Source organism: Gorilla gorilla, chromosome 10, assembly GCF_029281585.2.
Source record: "Gorilla gorilla gorilla isolate KB3781 chromosome 10, NHGRI_mGorGor1-v2.1_pri, whole genome shotgun sequence".
In the NCBI taxonomy this organism is placed as follows: domain Eukaryota; kingdom Metazoa; phylum Chordata; class Mammalia; order Primates; family Hominidae; genus Gorilla; species Gorilla gorilla.
This window is the reverse complement of record NC_073234.2, coordinates 132,441,431-132,461,216: the sequence shown is the minus strand read 5'-3', so window position 1 is coordinate 132,461,216 and position 19,786 is coordinate 132,441,431. Positions and strand designations below refer to the sequence as shown.

At 54.6% G+C, this 19,786-nt stretch overlaps 1 protein-coding gene across 5 annotated transcripts in view; it reads left to right on the top strand.

Moving 5' to 3' along the window:
* Positions 1-18,778, top strand: part of TESC (tescalcin) — a 60,751-nt gene extending 41,973 nt beyond the window's left edge. The window contains exons 3-8 of one of the 5 annotated variants that reach the window (XR_010129430.1): positions 715-795; positions 8,530-8,669; positions 10,846-10,912; positions 11,017-11,124; positions 15,684-15,731; positions 18,496-18,778. Coding sequence is in view for 4 of the 5 variants with exons in the window: in XM_004053959.4 (XP_004054007.2) it covers positions 715-795; positions 8,530-8,669; positions 10,846-10,907; positions 11,017-11,124; positions 15,684-15,731; positions 18,496-18,573 (517 nt within the window). In the remaining variant the exon portion in view is untranslated. Of the gene's footprint in view, positions 1-714; positions 796-8,529; positions 8,670-10,845; positions 10,913-11,016; positions 11,125-15,683; positions 15,791-18,495 lie in introns of all 5 variants that reach the window. The other 4 variants (XM_004053959.4, XM_019039144.4, XM_055358122.2 and 1 more) reach the window with 4 other exon arrangements.
* Positions 18,779-19,786: the final 1,008 nt, after the last annotated feature.

Below are 19,786 nucleotides of genomic sequence, written 5' to 3'. Positions count from 1 at the left end.
CCATGTTTAACCTTTGAGGACCTGCCAGACTGTTTTCCAGAGCTCCAAGCCAGCACCCCACTGCTCTAAATACTGACCTAGGGATTTGAGGATGGGCTTCAGGCAGTCTCTGAATCCCCAGAATGGACACAAATCCCACGTCTCTGCATTTGTTTGGAGATGAATGTCCAGTCCACCTCTTTGATTCTCAAAAGTATCTCAAGGCCGGGCCAGTGGCTCACACCTGTAACTCCAGCACTTTGGGAACCTGAGGCAGGAGGATCACTTGAGCCCAGGAGTTCAAGACCAGCTGGGGCAACATGTCAACACCTTGTCTCTACAAAAAATTAAAAAAATTAGCTAAGCGTGGCGGCGTGCATCTGTCATCCCAGCTACTTGGGAGGCTGAGGCAAGGGATTGCTTGAGCCCAGTAGGTCGAGGCTGCAGCGAGCTATGATTGCACCATTGCACTCCAGCCTGGGTGACAGTGAGACTCTATCTCAAAAAAGAAAAGTATCTTGAGCCTCCAAATCCTCCCTGCCCTTGCCCAGTCTAAAGGTTAGAGGAAGGGGCAGATAAGTGAAGCGTATTCCAGTTCTGTCTCCTAACTCTGAACTATTCTTGTGGGGGCCTGTTGGGGATCCAAAATACAGCTTGATACAGGATGAAAATGCCAGCTGACATCTGCTGTCTTTCCTTATTCTCTTCCCGGTATCTCTCCTTCTTGGAAACCAGCAAGGAGAACTTCAACAATGTCCCGGACCTGGAGCTCAACCCCATCCGATCCAAAATTGTTCGTGCCTTCTTCGACAACAGGTGGGCGTTTTCCCCTGAACCAGCCCAGTGGCAGGCACCCTTGTCTTGTGTAACATCTCGGGGTACTCATTTCCCAGAATGACCCTTTGAGCTGATGCCCAGAAGAGGGGGCCAAGCTGGGTAGGGGTTATCAGCACAGGTTTGGGGTTGGACCATTCTGGATTCATAGCTGGGCGACTGGGCTGCTCACTCAAGCTCTCTAGGCCTCTGTGTTCATTGTCTCTGGCTGTGTAACAAATTACCCCAAAACTTAGTAGTTTAACACAATAGCCAGGCATGGTGGTGCACACCTATAGTCTCAGCTGCTGGGGAGGCTGCGGTGGGAGGATACTTGAGGCCAGAAGTTCGAGGCTGCAGTGAGCTATGATCACACCGCTTGCACTCCAGCCTGGGCAACAGAGTGAGACCCTGTTTCTAAAAAATAATAAAATGAAAAATAACAATTAAAAAAGAACAATTCTCTTAGAAACATTCTAAGACAACTGTTGAGGAAGACTTTTTAAAAAAGAAAATTCAAGGCTGGGCGCAGTGGCTCACGCCTGTAATCCCAGCACTTTGGGAGGCCAAGGTGGGTGGATCACCTGAGGTCAGGAGTTGAAGACCAGCCTGGCCAACATGGTGAAACCCTGTTTCTACTAAAAATAAAAGAATTAGCAGGGCACAGTGGGTCATACCTGTAATCCCAGCACTTTTGGGAGGCTGAAATGGGCAGATCACTTGAGGTCAGGAGTTCAAGACCAGCCTGGCCAACCTGGTGAAACCCTGTCTCTGCTAAAAATACAAAAATTAGCTGGGTGTGGTGGTGCACATCTGTAATCCCAGCTACTCAGGAGGCTGAGGCAGGAGAATCTCTTGAACCCGGGAGGCGGACGTTGCAGTGAGCCGAGATTGTGCCACTGCACTCCAGCCTGGGTGAGAGTCAGTGAGACTCCATCTCAGAAGAAAAAAAAAAGGAAAAGGAAAACTGGAAAGCATTTATTATCTCACCATTTCTTTGGGTCAGGAAAGGAACCTGGGTGCAAATTAGCTGGGGGTCTCAAAGCCTCGTGAGCTTCAGCCAAGGCATTAGCTGGGGCTGAGGTCTTGCCTCATGGCTCAACCAGGGAGGCTCTGTTTCCGGATTCAGCCTTGTGGCTGGTGGCATCTCCTGGGCCCCTCCACAGAGCTGCCCACAGCATGGCGGCTTGCTTCCTCCAGAGCCAGCCCTGAATGAAACGGTGGGACATATCCCACTATCTTTTTGTAACTGAATCTCGGAAGTGGCATCCTATTCCTCCTGCTGTGTCTCTTCGTTAGAAGTGAGTCACTAGGTCACCCCCCTCTTGGGACAGCACAGGGATGTGACTACCAGGAGGCAGGGATTTTGGGGGCCATCTGGGAGGATGCCTCAGTTTCACCATCTCTAAAATGGAGATAATCGGTCAGGCGCGGCAGCTCACAACTGTAATCCCAGCACTTTGGGAGGCCGAGGCCGGCAGATCACTTGAGGTCAGGAGCTTGAGACCAGCCAGGTCAACATGGTGAGACCCCCGTCTCTACTAAAAATACAAAAATTAGCCAGATGTGGTGGCGTACACCTGTAATCCCAACTACTCGGGAGGCTGAGGCAGGATAATCCCTTGAACTCGGGAGGTGGAGGTTGCAGTAAGTCGAGATTGCACCACTATACTCCAGTCTGGGCAACGGAATGAGATTCTGTCTCAAAATAAAATAAAGTGGAGATAATCATAGCACGTGCCTAGCAGGGTTGCTGTGAGGGGCACTGAGGGGATGTGTGGTGAAGCGAGGTTAGCTATTCATATGTTCATCACTGTGGCTTACAAAGAGGTGTGCACCTTGGCCAGTGTCCCAGAGCTGAGGCACAGGCCAGAGCTCGAGCCTCAGTGTCCAGTATTGTTTAAGGTGAAAGACCTGGGTGACCGGGATGGAGCCTGGAGGTGTCTGGGACTCTAGGGGAGATGAAGGGGTGAGTATAACCTCCCCATGCTGCTGGGGCCTGTGGCAGACACACTGAGGCCCGCCAGCCTGTTTGCCCCAAGGTCCCCATGTCTGCAAAGATGGCTGGGAAACGGAGGATGGCCAGAAAGAGGAAGGACAGGAACAGGCGTGGTGTGGTGATGAGACCGTGGGGGCTTCCCTGATGGGTCTTGAGCTGTGCAGGGATGAACCACTCACCCTGGTTCTGCCAGGGATGTGGGACCCTGGGCGAGGTGCTGAGCCTCCCAGGGTCCCACTGGAAACTGGGGTGCTGCTCACGGGGAGAGGGGTCCTTCAGCTGCCCCTGGAGTTGCAGGGGCCTTCCTCTGTGGCCCATGGGGCAAGGCCTGGCAAGAGAGTGACCAAGAGTTAAACCAGAAAAGCAGGGAGAGAAGGTTCCAGGTGATGGGAGCTGTGTGTGCAAAGGCCCTGTGGCACAGGGAGCTTGGGGAGCTGAGAGGCAGACCCAGCTGGATCAGAGAGAGGCCAGTGTGGTGTGGGGAGGGCAGGCTGCATCGGACAGCGTCTGTGGACCAGCAACAGCAGGGGTCTTCAGGAGCCAGGATGGGGGGTGCTGATGGACTTTAAGGTGAGGGTGTGAGGGGGTGGGTGAGCCAGGTTTGCACTTTGCAGAGGGCGCTGTGGCTGCTGGTTGGTTGTAGGGGTGGGAATGGGAGGTGGAGGCCAGGGAGGAGTGAATCATGGTCCCGGGCTTGGGTCAGGGGTGCCCTGAGGATCTGGGGAGCAGGGGGCAGCTCTGAGCCACCTGGGAGGTTATAGATGAGGAAGGGTTGGATCTGGGAGTTGGGGTGAGAGACCTGGTACCGCAGGAATCTTCACAGCCAGTTGTCATGTGTGCCAAAGAGGAGGGGCGTGTGGAGCTTAAGTGACTGTGAAGTGTGTGAAGTTGCACAGTCAGTGGCAAAGACAGAGTGGAATCCGGTGCCCTCACCTCCTTTTAAATCCTGGTTCTCAGAGAAAGGACTCAGGTGGGCAGTGCGTCTTAGGTCAGTCCCCCGATGAGCCAGAGCAGGCATCAGGGTGGGAGGCGTGCGGCCCCTGACAGGGGACCTAGAGTTGGAGGCACTGACAGGAAGATGGTACAGGGGACCAGAGCCCAGGGGGTGCCTGTGCGTGCGTGCATGTGTGTATGTGTGTGTGCGCGTGTGCGCGCATGCGAGAGAGGGAGCACGTGTGCACGTTTAGGGGGTGTGTGTAGGCGCGAGGCTTGTTTCCAGAAGGCTTGGGTGCAACTTTGGCCAGTTGTAAAGTTGGAAGAGGGAACTTCTAGGGTGGATGAGATGAGAGGTGGATTTCACAAGGGCATATGTTCGTCCAAACACAAGATCTGTGCATTTTAGTGTATGCTCTTATTCCTTAAAAAAAAAAAACTTGACCCAAGGTCACTTGGCTGTCAGTTGTCACTTGTAGGAACTGGGATTCCAACTCGGGTCTGTCTGCCTCACGATCCTGGACAGACCCAGGAGTTGTGTTTTCGGCTCTTGGGGTGGAATTCACGCACCTGCCAGGCTGTTTTCCGTGAACAGCCGAGCTCCAGGAGACAGGGTGTGGGGAAAGGGCTGGGGCGGATGCCTCTCTGTTTTCAGAAGACAAGAGGGTGCACTGGGTATGCCGCTGCCAGGCTTAGGGACAGGCAGACGGAGGCAGTAGCCTCCTCCTCCTTTGGAGGGTCTGATTTAGGCCAGAGCTGTGGGAGGACTGGCACAGGCGTGGTGTTCCCTGAAGGAGGGGGGCAGGGACCTCAGTCATTGGGGAATATTGAGTGTCCAGAAGTTGGACGTTGAAACAAGTGGCCACATCTCAGGGGGACTCCAGGCGGGACAGGCCTGTGGGGACCCTGAGGAGGGAGCTAGGCAGGAAGGGGCGGTGAGGTCTGGGCTGGTGTGGGTGGCTGAGACCACCCTGCAGGCCTGGGAGACCAGGTGGGATTGGGGATTACCAGGAGAACTGGGGAGGCCCCAGGAGGGTGCTGAGCAGGGGAACGACAGGCTCTGATTTGCATTTTGCAGAGCTCATTCCGGCTGCACTTGGAGTGCGTGGGAAGGTGGGGGCTGGGCCAGGCAGCTGCAGAGGCCAGGAGAGAAAAGGAAGGTTTCCAGGGGACTGACTAAAGGTGTGAGCCTGGGGGTGGGTTGAGTGTGGGGGGGCATCCAGGAGACTCCGGGTCTGGAGCTGAGGGCAGCTGTCATTGTCCCTGCCTGACAGAGCTGTCATTGAAAGATGGTCAGGGATCTCCTGGGCTGAGCTAGAAGTGGAGGGCGGTGGCCAGGTATGGGGTGGTGAGAGCCTCCCCTATAGGTCCCTGGACCTCAGCCTTCGGCTGCTTCTTAGAGAAACCTGGTGTGGAGAAAGGGAGGTGCCAGTGACTAAGGCTGGCCCAGAAGTCACTGAGGGAGGGGATGATTTTAAAAAGGGTTTCCTCTGGCCTGCACCCAGAACAACTTCGTGGGCTACAGCTGGGAGCCTGTAACTATTGGAAAAGGGCTTCACATCACATCCTGTAAATGCTGAGAAGAAGCTGGAGGAGGATTTCAGAGGAGATGCTGGAAACAGGATTTTCCTTTCAAGAAATACCAGTCTCAGCCTTTGTTTCTAAGACTCTTTGGGAACAGGTCTTGGGGAAGGGGTATTTTGAGCAGAGCTCATGCCCACCTCCAGGGTGCCCCATTCCTTACAGAAGAATTGGAAAGTTAAGGGGGCATCCTTGCAAAAAGAGTGAAAATGGCCTGCCCTCATGCTGGGTTGCAGATTTAGATGTAGCCCCTGTTTTCTGTCCACTGATCTTCATCCTGGTGCTCATTTTAGAAATGGGAGTTAGAGGGCTGGATGTGGTGGCACGCACCTGTAATCCCAGCTACTCCAGGAGGCTGAGGCAGTAGGATTGCGTATGGCCAGGGTTCAAGACCAGTCTGGGCAATATAGCGAGATCTCAACTCTTAAAAGAATAAATAAATAAATAAACTTTTATTTAAAAAATGGAGTGGAGAGCAAGTGGGGCTGGTTCTAGGTGCTCTCTCTGGGTTTCTTTGGCACTGGCTCTCATTGCCTTTGGAGACCAGAATGTTGGTCTCTGCAGACCTGCGGGAGCACTCGGAGGGGAAGGGACCCTCCTTCCTTGAGTTGGGTCCTGAGGCTGAAGCAGTGCCGGTCGCAACGTTCCCAGAGAAGGACACACACCTGCCTTCCCCAGGGGTCTATCACATTTTCACCCATGCTAATCTTAATCCCTCTTGCTGCAGCCTAAACCACTTGGGAAGGACGTGTGAGCCAGTCGCTGTGGGAAGGGCTTTCAGAGCAGCCCGATAAGTCCGGGGGCTATTTTTATGCTCTGTAAATTTGGTCTGTGCCGCCCACAGTGAGAACTTTGAGGTTATTAAAGCCTGTGGCAGGAGCGGTGGGGAGCTTCATACGATAAAAGAGAGAGGAGAGACCTGTGAAAACACACAAAGATGGGGCTTCCTGAGCCCAGGAAGGACAGATCTCATCCCGCAGATGGGCAGTTTCTTGATCCGCCTTCCCTAATCCAGACTTGGGACCCCACCTCTCCCTGGAAAATCCTGGAAGAGAAAAATGAAAAAGCGGGAGTTCCCGGACACTTAGAGGCTGTCGTATGGGTGTTAGTGTATTTGCTGGGTGCTGAAAAGGAGTAGTAGATGAACCTCTAAAGAGAGAATTGCAAACGTATTCCTTTACATGGAGGTGCAGTCGTGCCCTGGGTGGGACCCAAGTAACATATCCAAGCACTAACCACTAACTGTTAGCCACCCCGGGCCAGCGAGGCACTGCCCCTTCCGAAGGGCCACAGTGAGAGGCTGTGGCAGAACCTTGAGCTTGCCAGCCATATGACAGCCTGCCCCAGCAGCCTCGGGCGCTCATGGTCACAGTCTAGTAGAGATAAGGGTTTGATGACAGTGGGTCAGGAGCTTGGGTTTGGAGTCATCTCCAGGCTGTTTTGTTTGTTTCGTTTGAGACAGGGTCTCACTTAGGCACCCAGGCTGGAGTACAGTGGCGTGATCTTGGCTCACTGCAGCCTCGGCCTCCTGGGCTCAAGCGATCCTCCCACCTCAGCCCCCCAAGTAGCGAGGACTACAGGTGCACACCACTACACCCATCTAAGTTTTTGTAGAGACAGGGTTTCTCCCTGTTGCCCAGGGTGGTCTTGAACTCCAGAACTCAAGCAATTGGCCTGCCTCAGTCTCCCAAAGTGCAGGGGTTACAGGCGTGAGCCATTGCGCCTGGCCGCCGAGCTATTAACAACTGCCAAGACCTGAGCTGGACCACACATTTCTGAGTCCCTCATCTGGGTGTCAGGCAGTGTGCCGGGCATGGGGCATGAACTCCCTGTGTCCCCATCCCCCAGAACACCAGCCCTTTCTTGCCTCCTCCAAAAAGCACATTTGTACGGCCAGCCTCAAACCTGCCCTAACTTACCACAAAACTTTCAGTCATTGGCAAACTTTGTATTTGGGTATAAACAGATTACTTAGAGATGCTTGCAGCCAATCACCATCCTAAAATTTTGAACTAGTGAGAGCGAGCAGAGGTTGGCAAACCTTTTCTGTAAAAAGACAAGGAGTAAATATTTTAGGCTTTGCAGGCCACGCAGTCTCTGTTGCAGCTACTCAGTTCTGCAGACAAGCATAAATGAATGGGCATGGCTGTGTGCCAACAGAATTTTATTTATGGACACTGACATTTGAATTTCATGTAATTTTCACTTGTCATGAAATACTATTCCTTTGACTTTTTTTTTTTTTGGCAAGCATTTTTTCAACTATTTAAAAATGTGAAAACCGGCCAGGCACATGGCTGTCATATATAGTCCCAGCACTTTGGGAGACCAAGGCAGGAGGATGGCTTGAGCCCAGGAGTTTGAGGCTGCACCACCAAACTCCAGCCTGAGCAATGGAGTGAGACCCTGACTCTGACAAAATTAAGATAAAATTGTGAAAAGTCTTCTTCCTCTTCTTCTTTTTTTTTTTTCTTTTTTTCTTGAGACAGGGTCTCCCTCTGTCACCCAGGCTAGAGTGCAGTGGTGTGATCTCAGCTTACTGCAACCTCCACCTCCTGAGTTCAAGCGATTCTTCCGCCTCAGCCTCCCGAGTAGCTGGGACTACAGGTGCACACCACCACGCCCAGCTAATTTTTGTATTTTTAGTAGAGGCGTGGTGTCATCATGTTGGCCAGGCTGGTCTCGAACTCCTGACCTCAGGTGATCTGCCCACCTCGGCCTCCCAGAGTGCTGGGATTAGAGGCATTAGCCACCGCGCCCAGCCCGAAAAGTCTTCTTAGTTCAGGGGCTGTATGAAAATAGATGACAGGCCAAATTGGGCCTATGGGCTGTTTGCCAACCCCTGAGCTAAAGGAAAGGATCAGGAGATGTACTCAGTGAGTTACTGGATTGCTTGGTTTCTTCATAAGTGCTGGCATGTGTGCACCATCACACACCCACGCATCCCTCTGTCACCACCTGAACCAACGGTCATGCAGTTGTCTCTCTCTCTTCCACCTCCCTGATGGTGAGCTCCGTGAGGGCAGGGCAGGGGCTGAGCTTTCAGCTTCCGGAGCCTGCAGCCCCGCCATGAAGCAGGTTCTTGGGGCACAGACGCAAGGTGAGAGCAGCCATCGTGGGTCCAGTGTGCACCCTGAGAGCGGAGTTCTCGGGAGCTAATGGTAGCAAGAGGACAAGATCCGGTTCTTCATTTATTTCCAACACCCTCCTTGTTGCTCCCATAGGAACCTGCGCAAGGGACCCAGTGGCCTGGCTGATGAGATCAATTTCGAGGACTTCCTGACCATCATGTCCTACTTCCGGCCCATCGACACCACCATGGACGAGGAACAGGTGGAGCTGTCCCGGAAGGAGAAGCTGAGATGTGCGTGCCACTGAGTCCCCTTGCTCACACCTGGCCTGGGGTGCAGCCTCCCCTAAGACCTCAGAACGCAAGGCGCCTCTGCAGCAGGAGGCTGGGTGTGCGTTGGCTTAGGGGCTTGGAGGGCTTGGGGCCACCAGCCCTCGTCCCTGTGAGGCTGGCATTGCTGTCTCCCGTTCCTGGCACCCTCATCCTAAACATTCCTCAGCAGCTTGTGGCTTCCTGGGACTAGAAGGGGGTTGTGCGGTGGATGTGAAACAAGGCCCTTGATGCAAAGACCTGGGTTCCAGTGTGGCCCGTCTCACCAGCCACGTGACCTTGAACCTTGACCCAGAACGTGGGTATGCCGATCATGCGTGGTTCTGAGGGCTGGGTAAGATCACACAGTCAGCCTTTGGCACACAGGAAGCGCTCCCTAAAGTCAGTTTCCTCCTCTCCCTCCTCCGTGGGCTGTGCTATTGCTGGGTTCCTGAGACCAGCCCCACTATGTTCTGGCTCCCGAGTGGGTTCAGTTGTGGTCCCAGCTGGCCAGCCACACAGGTCCCAGGCAGTGCCCCGAGTCACATCTCCTTTTCCTGTGGCCTTTCCCATGACTCCTGACATCCCTCTGTGCCCCGCCCCAGGTCAGCCTCCTCATCAAGAAAATGTAAACATGGACTTCGCTATATTTAGCACTGGAATGTGTATGCGGGGCTGGTGGGAACAGCCCGGGGGGCGGGGGGGTCCCTGGTGTGAGCCTGGCTTCCTGTCTGCTCCAAGGGGCGTGGAACAGGACGGACTCAGGTCCAAATCCCTGGTTTCCTGTCCCTTAGTGGTGTGGCCGTGGGCAAACGCCTTAACTTCCGTGAGCTTTGACAGTCTGTCTGGGAGGCAGGGCTCAGGCATCCCTGGCCTCTTGGGGTTGGGTGAGAGGGAGACAGAGGTTTGTGAAGCGCTTTGCACACCTGGGCATCTGGTCAGTGTTCAGTAAATGCCAGCTGGGCTCAGTGGTGCACTCCTGTAATCCCAGCACTTTAGGAGGCTGAGTGGGGAGGATCACTTGAAGCCACGAGTTCAGGGCTCAGCCTGGGCAACAGAGAAAGACACTTGCCTCTACAAAATAAAAAAATGAGCACGGCATAGTGGTGCTGCGTGCCTGCGGTCCCTGGTACTCGGGAGACTGGGGTGGGAGGGTTGTTTGAGCCCAGGATATGGAGGCTGCAATGAGCTTACAGTTGTACCACTACATTCAGCCTGTGCGACAGAGTGAGACCCCATCTCTGAAAAAAATAATAACAATAATAATAAATAAATGCCGGCTGGGCACAGTGGCTCACACCTGTAATCCCAGCACTTTGGGAGGCTGAGGTGGGTGGATCATTTGAGGTTGGGAGTTTGAGACCAGCCTGGCCAACTGGTGAAACCTTGTCTCTACTAAAAACACAAAAATTACTTGGGCATGGCGGCGTGCACCTGTAATCCCAGCTACTCAGGAGGCTGAAGCAGGAGAATCTCTTGAACCCAGGAGGCAGAGGTTGCAGAGAGCCCAGATCGTGCCACTACACTACAGCCTGGGTGACAGAGCGAGACTAAATCTTGAAAAAATAAATACATTTAAAAAAAAAGCCAACACAGAAGACTTGGGAGAGCTCCAGCTCCCAAGGCCGTGCTGGGAACAACATGGAGAGGCCCCTTACCGGCCATCGCCTCCCTGATGCCAGGCCTGGGGCTGCCCATGTTAGATCAGTCGGGCCCAGATCAGAAGCACTGTGGACCATGACCTGCCACGGGTGAGACAATGGTGCCCTCCAGGGCTGTGGGAACAATATTTTGAACTCGACACCGTTTGACTTGTGTTAACGGGTAACGCTTACTGTCGTCATATTCATGCTCACGGGGCAGTTGCCAGGCCCTAACGCCACAGCGCTAGCTCCCAGCCCTCCTAAGGCCACGAGGTAGACACTGTTGTTATTCCCATTTCACAGATGAGGAAACTGAGGCTTAGAGAAGTTAGGTCACGGGCCCAAGGTCACCCAGTAGGAAGTGGTCAGTCTGGTCCCACAGCTCACGCCCTGACCCCTCTGGCTTTGGCATTGAGGTTTGGTTATTGGTGTCTTTTGCTTAGTTTAGTGTACATTTCAGGGGGTGGCAGGGGCCAGGCCCCGCCTGACGGAGTTCCCTCTCTCCCCTGCCACCCCAGTTCTGTTCCACATGTACGACTCGGACAGCGACGGCCGCATCACTCTGGAAGAATATCGAAATGTAAAGTATGCTCCTCTGGCCCGCCCGGGGCTCCTGGTGCCTTCCCCCTCTGCCCCCACGACCCTGATGGAGGCCCAAGGTCACCGTTTGTTTCCGCCCCACCTGGCAGGTGGTCGAGGAGCTGCTGTCGGGAAACCCTCACATCGAGAAGGAGTCCGCTCGCTCCATCGCCGACGGGGCCATGATGGAGGCGGCCAGCGTGTGCATGGGGCAGATGGTGAGCGTCCCTGCAGCCCTCCCGAGACGCGCAGTGCCTTTCCCGCTTATGGTCTGCGTTTCTGGAAGGCCTCATGGGGCAGGGGCCAGGTGTATTCTGCCACCTGCTCTACCTGTGGCCTGTGGGGCTCAGGAACCTCTCCCAGCCCTTCCTGTCTCCCAGGAGACTGAAGGTCCAAGTCCCCAGAGAGCTGCATAAGGCAGGGAAGCAGAGTTCGAGATCTCAGGCTTTGGGGTCCAGGAGCCCCCACCTGCATAGCCCCCTGACCCCCCCACCCTGGCCTCAGTCAGTGCTCACAGCAGCACTTGGCCCTGGGGCCAGGCCTGGGTAGCACATGGCACAGGCTGGCCTTAATTGGTTTATTTCTTAACAAATGACTCAGAGGCAACTTCTGGCCTCGAAGCAGGGGTCAGCAGGCAGCCCTATTGGGGGCTGACAAGAGCCAATGGCATGGGGTCCGGTGGAGGAGCCGAGGTGGGGGCTGGTGTGTAAATGACACAGAAGAGAGGGAAGTGGCCTTCCCATGTTCATCATTTCTTACATCTTGCCTCATTTTGACTGGTGGGAAAACTGAGGCTCAGAGAGCATAGAGAATCCTCTAGACCTTGCGATCTTTCCTGTGCAGGGTGGATTTTCTCTTGTAAGGACAGGTGCAGCCCCACCAGCCCCCAGCCCTAAGGCTCTAAGCCTCTGGGGACCACTCAGGCAGGCAGGTGGCCACCTGGGTGTCGTGTGTTCCCTGAGGGGTTTGGATGGCCCCACTGATGCAGTCAGCCCTTTGCCCCTGTGTGTCTAAAGTGGCTGCGTCTCTAGACACCCTGACGGCTTTGTGTTTGCCCAGCCTGGAGTGGAGGGGCGTTCATGCTGGATCCTGCTCTCTGTGCCCCAAGCCTGTCCTTGAGGGACATGAGGCCACCAGCCCAGGCCTGCCCCCAGGGGCAGGGGCTGTGGTCGGTTGGTTTCCTGTCGTGTATTTTATCTGTCTGCCTCTGGAGCCCAGGGGGAAGCTTCTGGCTTGGGTGAAACCTCCGCACTCAGCAGACTAACCACCACGGGAGAGGGCTTGTGACCTCGGTGGGGAGAGCAGGGATCCCCCGCCGGGTTGTCGGGCCAAATTCCCATTTGATTTAATTACACTCTCCTTGTTCAAATTGCTCCCTGTCCCACTCCAGTTTCAATTGGCGACAGTTTTCTTAATTTGCTCTAGTGAAATTGCTGGCAGCTGCCAGCTGCTGATCTGCATAAAACCCCCGCAGCCTGGGAAGCAGAGGCATCTCGGGGCGGAGGCCAGGCTCCGGGGTGCACCCGCTGCCTACGGGCCCCCATGAGGTGGAGGTAGCCCTGGAACCAGGAAGGCGGCTGCAAGGCAGAGGGCTCATCTCCACCTCTTTCTTCACTCATGGGTCCTCCGAGCCCTCCTAAAATACCTTCTGGTGTAAACCTCGGCCAGATAAACCCAGACCGAGCTGTGCATGCGGCCTGAGCTGGGGGCAAGGGGCAGCTGCGTCGGTTCAATCCCGCCCGGCCTCTGAGGACACTTCCCGTTCTGACCGTGCCATCCGCCGAAGACAAACAATCCCTGGTCCCCACTTTAATGGACTTCCAAAGGCAGTTATTGACTGAGGCGGGATCTGTCTCTCTCTCTTTTTTTTTTTCCCCCCAAGACCAAGTCTTACTCTGCCGCCCAGGCTGGAGTGCAGTAGCACCATCTCGGCTCACTGCAACCTCCACCTCCTGAGTTCAAGTGATTCTCCTGCCTCAGCCTCCCGAGTAGCTGGAATTACAGGCGTGTGCCACAACGCCTGGCTAATTTTTGTATTTTTAGCAGAGACAGGGTTTCACCATGCTGGCCAGCTGGTCTTGAACTCCTGACCTCAAGTGATCCCACCCACCTTGGTCTCCCAAAGTGCTGGGATTCCAGGCATGAGCCGCCGCGCCGGCCTGTGGATCTTTTGAGAGTGCTTTCTCAGGAGGTCACACCCATGGATGCTTGATGGGGGGACTGCTTCACTGGGCATTCAGCCGGGGCTGCTTCCCCCACTCCCCGCCCTCCTTCCTTGCACCGATCACCCACTTTCCAGCCCCGGACTCTGGCCACGGGGGCCTTTTCTATAATTAGCTCCCCTTGGCCAGCCTGGGAACCTAGGGTGGCCCGGCAGGGAGGGCAGCCACTGTGCCCGTGAGTGGGAAGACAGGGAGGAAGGAGCCATTAGGGACAGGGCTGGCCCAGGCTAGCCGAGAACTGCTGGGTTTCATTTTTTTATTTATTTATTATTTATTTTTTAAGAGACAGGGTCTAGTTCTGTCGCCCCAACTGGAGTGCAGTGGTACAGTGGTGTGATCATAGCTCACTACGGCTTCCATCTCCTGCGCTCAAGCCATCCTCCTACCTCAGCCTCTGGAGCAGCTGGGACTACAGGTGTACACCACCACACCCAGCTAATTTTTTAAAGTTTTTTAAAAAAGAGATGTTTTGCTAAAAAGAGATGTCATTATGTTGACCAGTCTGGTCTCAAACTCCTGGCCTCCAACAGTCCTCCTGCCTTGGCCTCCCAAAGTGCTGGGATGACAGATGTGAACCACCGTGCCTGGCCAAAATTTTTTTAAGTATAAAGAGGAAACTAAAAAGCCTGCAAAGTCCTGCCAGTAGAAACAGCCCTCAAGGACTTGGAGGCAGCTAGATGCTCCCAGCTGGATAGGCAGCTCCCTCTGTGTCCTTCATCTGTAATACAGGAGAGAGACTAGAACCCAACTCAGGGCCGGTTGTGAGATTGGCATCTATCATAAAATGCTAACAATAGCATTTGGTCACACCTGTAATCCCAGCACTTTGGGAGCCCCAGGCGGGTGGATTGCTTGAGGTCAGGAGTTCGAGACCAGCCTGGCTAACATGGTGAAACCCCCGTCTCTGCTAAAAAATTTAAAAAATTAGCCACGCATGGTGGTGCATGCCTGTAATAATCCCAGCTACTTGGGAGTCTGAGGCAAGAGAATCACTTGAACCTGGGAGGCAGAGGTCACAGTGAGCCAAGATCGTGCCACTGCACTCCAGCCTGGGCAACAGAGCGAGACTCTGTCTCAAAAACAAAACAAAACAAATGAAAACAAAACAATACCATTTGGAAGGCACTTGGGACATACATGCCTGGTACATAACATGCTTAGAGTGTGCCTCCTGTGTTCTTAAACACACATTGTACACAATTTCAGACAGTCACAGAGAGAGCTTTGAGTCTCTCCTGCTCCCCCACCAGCCCAGGTCCTCTTCCCTAAAGGGACTCCCTCTTGGTGGTTTTTTTCCTACATATACCAATGTATACATGCATGTCTTTTATTTTTGATGTATGCAAAACATAATCGAACCGATGTGGCTCCCCATTTTCTCCGTATGACCCCACACACCCACAGGGCAGATGGTGGGGGTCTGGTTATCAGTCTGAGGAAAGGTTTGCGTGCACAGACCTGCAGACATCTTTCTGCTTGTTGGGTTTTGTTTTTTGTTCTTTATCTGCTGGGTACACATCTCAGAGCCTTTTCCAGAGTGAGACATATAGATCAACCCCTTCTTAACCCATTTTTGCCTGAGGTTGCAGCTTCTTGAATTTTTGCAATCAGACCTTGGCGATGACCTTGACCAGTAGGATATAAGTAACTCCCATAGCTTAGCGTTCCAGTAATGGAACACTAGGCATAAATGGTTAATGGTTGCGTGGGAATCAATAGCGTGGATGACCGAGATTTATGTCCCTCGCCTTCTATTGACGGGCACCTGGGATGTCAGCGGGTTTTCGCTGTCACAAAGGGAGCTGCAGGGTGAGGTTTTTGGAGGCTTGTCGGTGGGATCCTGGAGAATCAGTGAAAGGGGCAGGAGCACCTGGTGTCATCCCCAGAGCAGGGAGGACGCAGAGGCAATGGAGACTGGCATCGCCAAACCCACTCAGCAGGGAGAGGCTCCTTGTGGCCATCCTCTGGCCCTGCCTCCCCAGTGGCCCTGGGTTATCACGGTGACTCACGAGGCATGAGGCGTGGGCCTCACAGGCCGGCCCTGTGTTTCCCTGACCTCTCCCCTGAGGTCTGTGAGCTTAGATTAGCCTAGAATCTTCTTATCAGCACAGCGCAGGCATGAGGAGGCCAGACCTGGGCGGGTACAGGAGGCATCTTGGTGGTCCAGCTGCTGGGGGGCTGGTGGTGAGGTGGGCTGAGTGGGGAAGGAGAGCCCCATGCCCTCATGTCACCCACACCTCGGATTCTCCCTGGGGGGCTGGGGGAGGGGAGGGAGGCTGCTCTGAGCCACACGTTGCCAGGGCCCTGGTGAGCGACGCTTGGCTCCCATCCCACCCTCAAGCCCATGAATGAGGATATTGGAGGTTCAGGGTGACCGGCTCCATGCTGGAGGCAGACGATCCAGAACGTTCTCCTCTTCTTGTGATTCCTCCCAAACAGCCTCAACAACTTACATTTGGGTGTTGGTGGGGAGGGGAGGCCGGTGGACCGTCCCCCTGCAGAAGCTGTGTGGGGACCTGCGCCACTCACTGTCCACCCTGTGCTTCTGTCCCCAGGAGCCTGATCAGGTGTACGAGGGGATCACCTTCGAGGACTTCCTGAAGGTGGGTGGCCTGGGCGTGGGAGCCTCGGGGGACGCTTGAAGACCTCGTGTGGCCCACTGGTCAGGAGGGGACATGGCTCTTTACCTGCAGTAGCAAGGGACAGGCTTCCTGGGTGACCAACATCTCAGTAGGAAGGGGTCAACCTGGGCGTGGGCTTTAAAGCAATTTAAACTGGTTTTTCTTATTTTTATGGAAAAGGTAATATTCACACGTAGTCAAAACAACGTAAGCAGTACAAAAGGGTATATAGTGTAAACCAAATTCTCTCCCACCTGGGGTCCCACTGCTCCTTCTCAGAAGTAACTCCCGTTGTAGGCTGGGCGCAGTGGCTCATGCCTGTAATCCCAGCACGTTGGGAGGCTGAGGCGGGCAGATCACCTGAGGTCAGGAGTTCGAGACCAGCTTGACCAACATGGTGAAACCCCATCTCTACTAAAAATACAAAACTTAGCCAAGCGTGGTGGCAGGTGCCTGTAATCCCAGCTACTCGGGAAGCAGAGGCAGGAGGATCGCTTGAATCCAGGAGGTAGAGGTTGCAGTAAGCTGAGATTGCGCCACTGTACTCCATCCTGGGTGATAGAGTGAGACCCCGTCGCAAAAAAAAAAAAAAGGCCCTGTTGTAGTTGGAACAGGGATTCTGGGAACTTTCTGTGTCTGTAGAAATAGTGTTTCTCGGAAGCTCAGTTTGGAGCTGACTGCACACGTTGCACCCGGGCCTTCCTCGCTATGTCCTAATATGTCACTTTCGTAAAGCGGCCGCCCACTCTGCCCTCCTCCCTGATGGCTCCTCTAGCCTCTGCTAGTGGATGGTGGTTAGGCTAGTGCTGGCCTTGCAAATCAAGACCTGCTCCTGGCCGTTTTGATAATCAGATGCCCTGTGGCAGGGAGAGGACCCCTGTCCCCATCCCCCTCCCCCCATCCCCCTCCCCGCAGTTCGGCCCTGGGCATCACAACAGTGTTCCCAAGTGCTTTTGGGGTACTTGAGGAAGACAAGGAGGTCAGGGGAGCAAGAGACCAAGAGAGGAGAGAGGATTAGGGAAGGAAGGATCACGGCTTCTGGCCAAGGAGCCTAGAGCAGGACTGGGGGACTGGGCCCTCAGGGTCACAGCCCCATGGAGCCGAGGCCAAGCCTGGCAGCCAACGGTTAGAACCGGCAGAAGAGAGGAGAGGCAGGCAGCAGGGCCTGGCTGTGATGAAAGGCTGAAAGGAGACTGCGGAGGTCGGCAGGCCCCCTGGACTGCCGTGCAGATGGCCCACCCCGGGGCTGGCAGGGCGGGCAGACTGGGAAAAGGGAGAATTTGCACTTGTGCTTCAGACTCACTCTGGCCTATGCTGGGGACCCGGTCACCAGAGAAGGTGACACCCGCCAGAGCAAGACAACAGAATGAAGAGCTAGAAGGTGGAGGAGGGAGGGAGGGAGGGTTGGGGAGGAAGTATTGCTGCTTCAGGCTGAGTAGAATGAATTTCTTTGCCTCCGAAACCAACTTCCTTCCCCTAAAGGCTGGCCTCTGCCAGGCCCCTAGTGCTCCCCAAGCCTGTCCCTGTACCCCTGAGGGATCTTTTGGGACCAGCTGGCCCTTCCCATTCCCTGATTCCTTCCGATGCCCTCAGCGACCATGTTGCCACCTGGCACTTAGCAGAAACCACCGTGAGTGTCCATGTGTGTTACCCTGGGAATGCCTCGTGCATCCAGCAAGGATGGGGCCGCTCGACTGGGACCAGAGCTGTCTTTGCACACCCCATGACACCCAGAACAGGCTCAGGAAAGCAGGAAGTACCTGGGGGCTGCGGCCGGAAATGTCCCAAGGCCTACCTGTCGCCTGGGTGCCCACGGGGCTCTGACTTTCCCCCGTTACCAGCCTCGTGGCTGTCCCCGGAGATGCTGAGAGTGACAGCTTGAGAGTTTGATTCTTACATAAGCGGGAAGCAGTGAGAAGTCACCCGCCCACCACGTCCCTCCGTTCCTGTTAGCACCCCCCCATCCTACCATCTGTGGCCCCCGTGGGCCCTGACTTGCTAAGGCACTGGCGGGCATAGCCTTGGGAGCACTGGGGTACATACATGGCCTTGTAGCACGAAGGCCCACTCCAAGGTCCTGGCCAGGCTGGACTGTAACAGCAGTACCAGCACTAGGAATGGGGCCACCATGTGATCTTTGGGTAGAAATGACCTTTTTGGGCTTGAGTTTGTCTTTCTAGAATGCACGTGATCCCTTATCCCAGGGAGGTTGTAAAGACCACACTGTGGAGATCCTTAAATTGATGACGATGGCCTAGCGAAGCCTTGTGACCGCACAGCCCCTAACAGTTTACAAAACGCGTCCATGATGAGGACGGGTCCATTAGAGCCCCCAACATTCTGTGAAGTGGGTGGCACAGGTTGGGGGTCCCACATCATACTCATGGAAAGGGGACTTAATGGGGTTATGTAATTTGCATGAAAATCACAGAACCTGAAGTGGTGGGTGAGATTCAAATGCCTTGGAGCTAAGAGCTTGGATTCAGTACTTAATAATAACTTGCTGTGACAATCTCAGAAAGAATCCAAATGTCAGAGCCAAATTAACCAGCAAAAAAGACAGATGGAAGTTTTTCGTCCTCGCTTAGCTCATAGTCTTGAAACACAGCCCTCTGGTTTTCACCTGCCTGGAACATCACAGTTGGTGGCAGGAGACGGTAGGTGGGAAGGGCCGAGGACCGGGGGGCCTGGTCAGGTGTGAGGTGGCGGCGGGAACGTGCCCTTAACGCTGCTCCATCCCTTCCAGATCTGGCAGGGGATCGACATTGAGACCAAGATGCACGTCCGCTTCCTTAACATGGAAACCATGGCCCTCTGCCACTGACCCGCCGCCGCCTCCGCGGAGAAACTGCACTTTGCAATGGGGCCGCCTCCCCGTGTAGCTGGAGCAGCCCAGGCCCGGCGGACAGCCTCTTCCTGCAGCGCCGGTACATAGCCAAGGCTCGTCTGCGCACCTTGTGTCTTGTAGGGTATGGTATGTGGGACTTCGCTGTTTTTATCTCCAATAAAAAAAAAAAAAGGTTTGTTAATTAATGTGGCCTCTGTCAGTTCCTCACGTCCACTAAAGTGGCCTGGTCACTTGGCAGCATGAGACTGACTATGAGGAACAAGCAATGATGAAATTATTTTTATTTTGGAGACAGGGCCTCCCCCTGTCACCTAGGCTGGAGTGCAGGTGGGATCACGGCTCACTGAAGCTTTGACCTCCTGGGCTCAAGCAGTCTTCCTGCCTCAGGCTTCCAAGGAGCTGGGGCTACAGGCACGCGCCACCACACCCGGCTAGTTTTTACATTTTTTGTAATGACAGGGTCTTAATATGTTGCCCAGGCTGGTCTCTTATGACTGGGCTCACGCAATCCTCCTGCCTCAGTCTCCCAAAGTGCTAGGATTACAGGAGTGAGCCACCACACCTAGCCTAAATAGTATTAAAAGGTTGGTTTGGCAGAAGGACTGTTCTCTCTTGTTTATTTTGGGTAAAGTATCTGCTGTTCTTCCTATGTAAGTCCTGGGAACCCATCCGCGTTCTCCATCCTAGGGAGTAAAATAAGGAGAAGCAGCTCCTGCCCTGTGTGGGCTTCTGAGGTGGCCAGGACTCAGGCAGTGGGACCTCCTCACTGTCACAGCCACATCTGTAGACTGATGGAGAAAACATCTGGAGCCCCGAGCCTGTGCCTGCTGCGGGGATGCACCCGAGCCTGTCCCTGCTGTGGGGACGCACCTGAGACCGCTCCGTTGGTCAGTGGGCGCGGGGAGTCAGGGCCTGGCTGGCTGACCCGGGACCCCCCACTCCTCACGGTGATTGGGGGAGGGGCGGTGTGGTCTGCCAGCCATGGCTGTGCCCCTGGCTCTTTCTGGCAGTCCTGGGCCAGTTGCAGGGCCCAGGGCCCTACAGCCTTCCAGCAAGCAGTGGCAGTGGAAGCTGGGTAGGTAAGGATCCCTGATAACTTCAGTTATCACCTTTCAATTTGGGGACTGGCTAGAGCTGGGGGCAGGGAAACAAAGGTTGTTGGTCGTGGTGGCCTGGAGTCAGCAGAGGG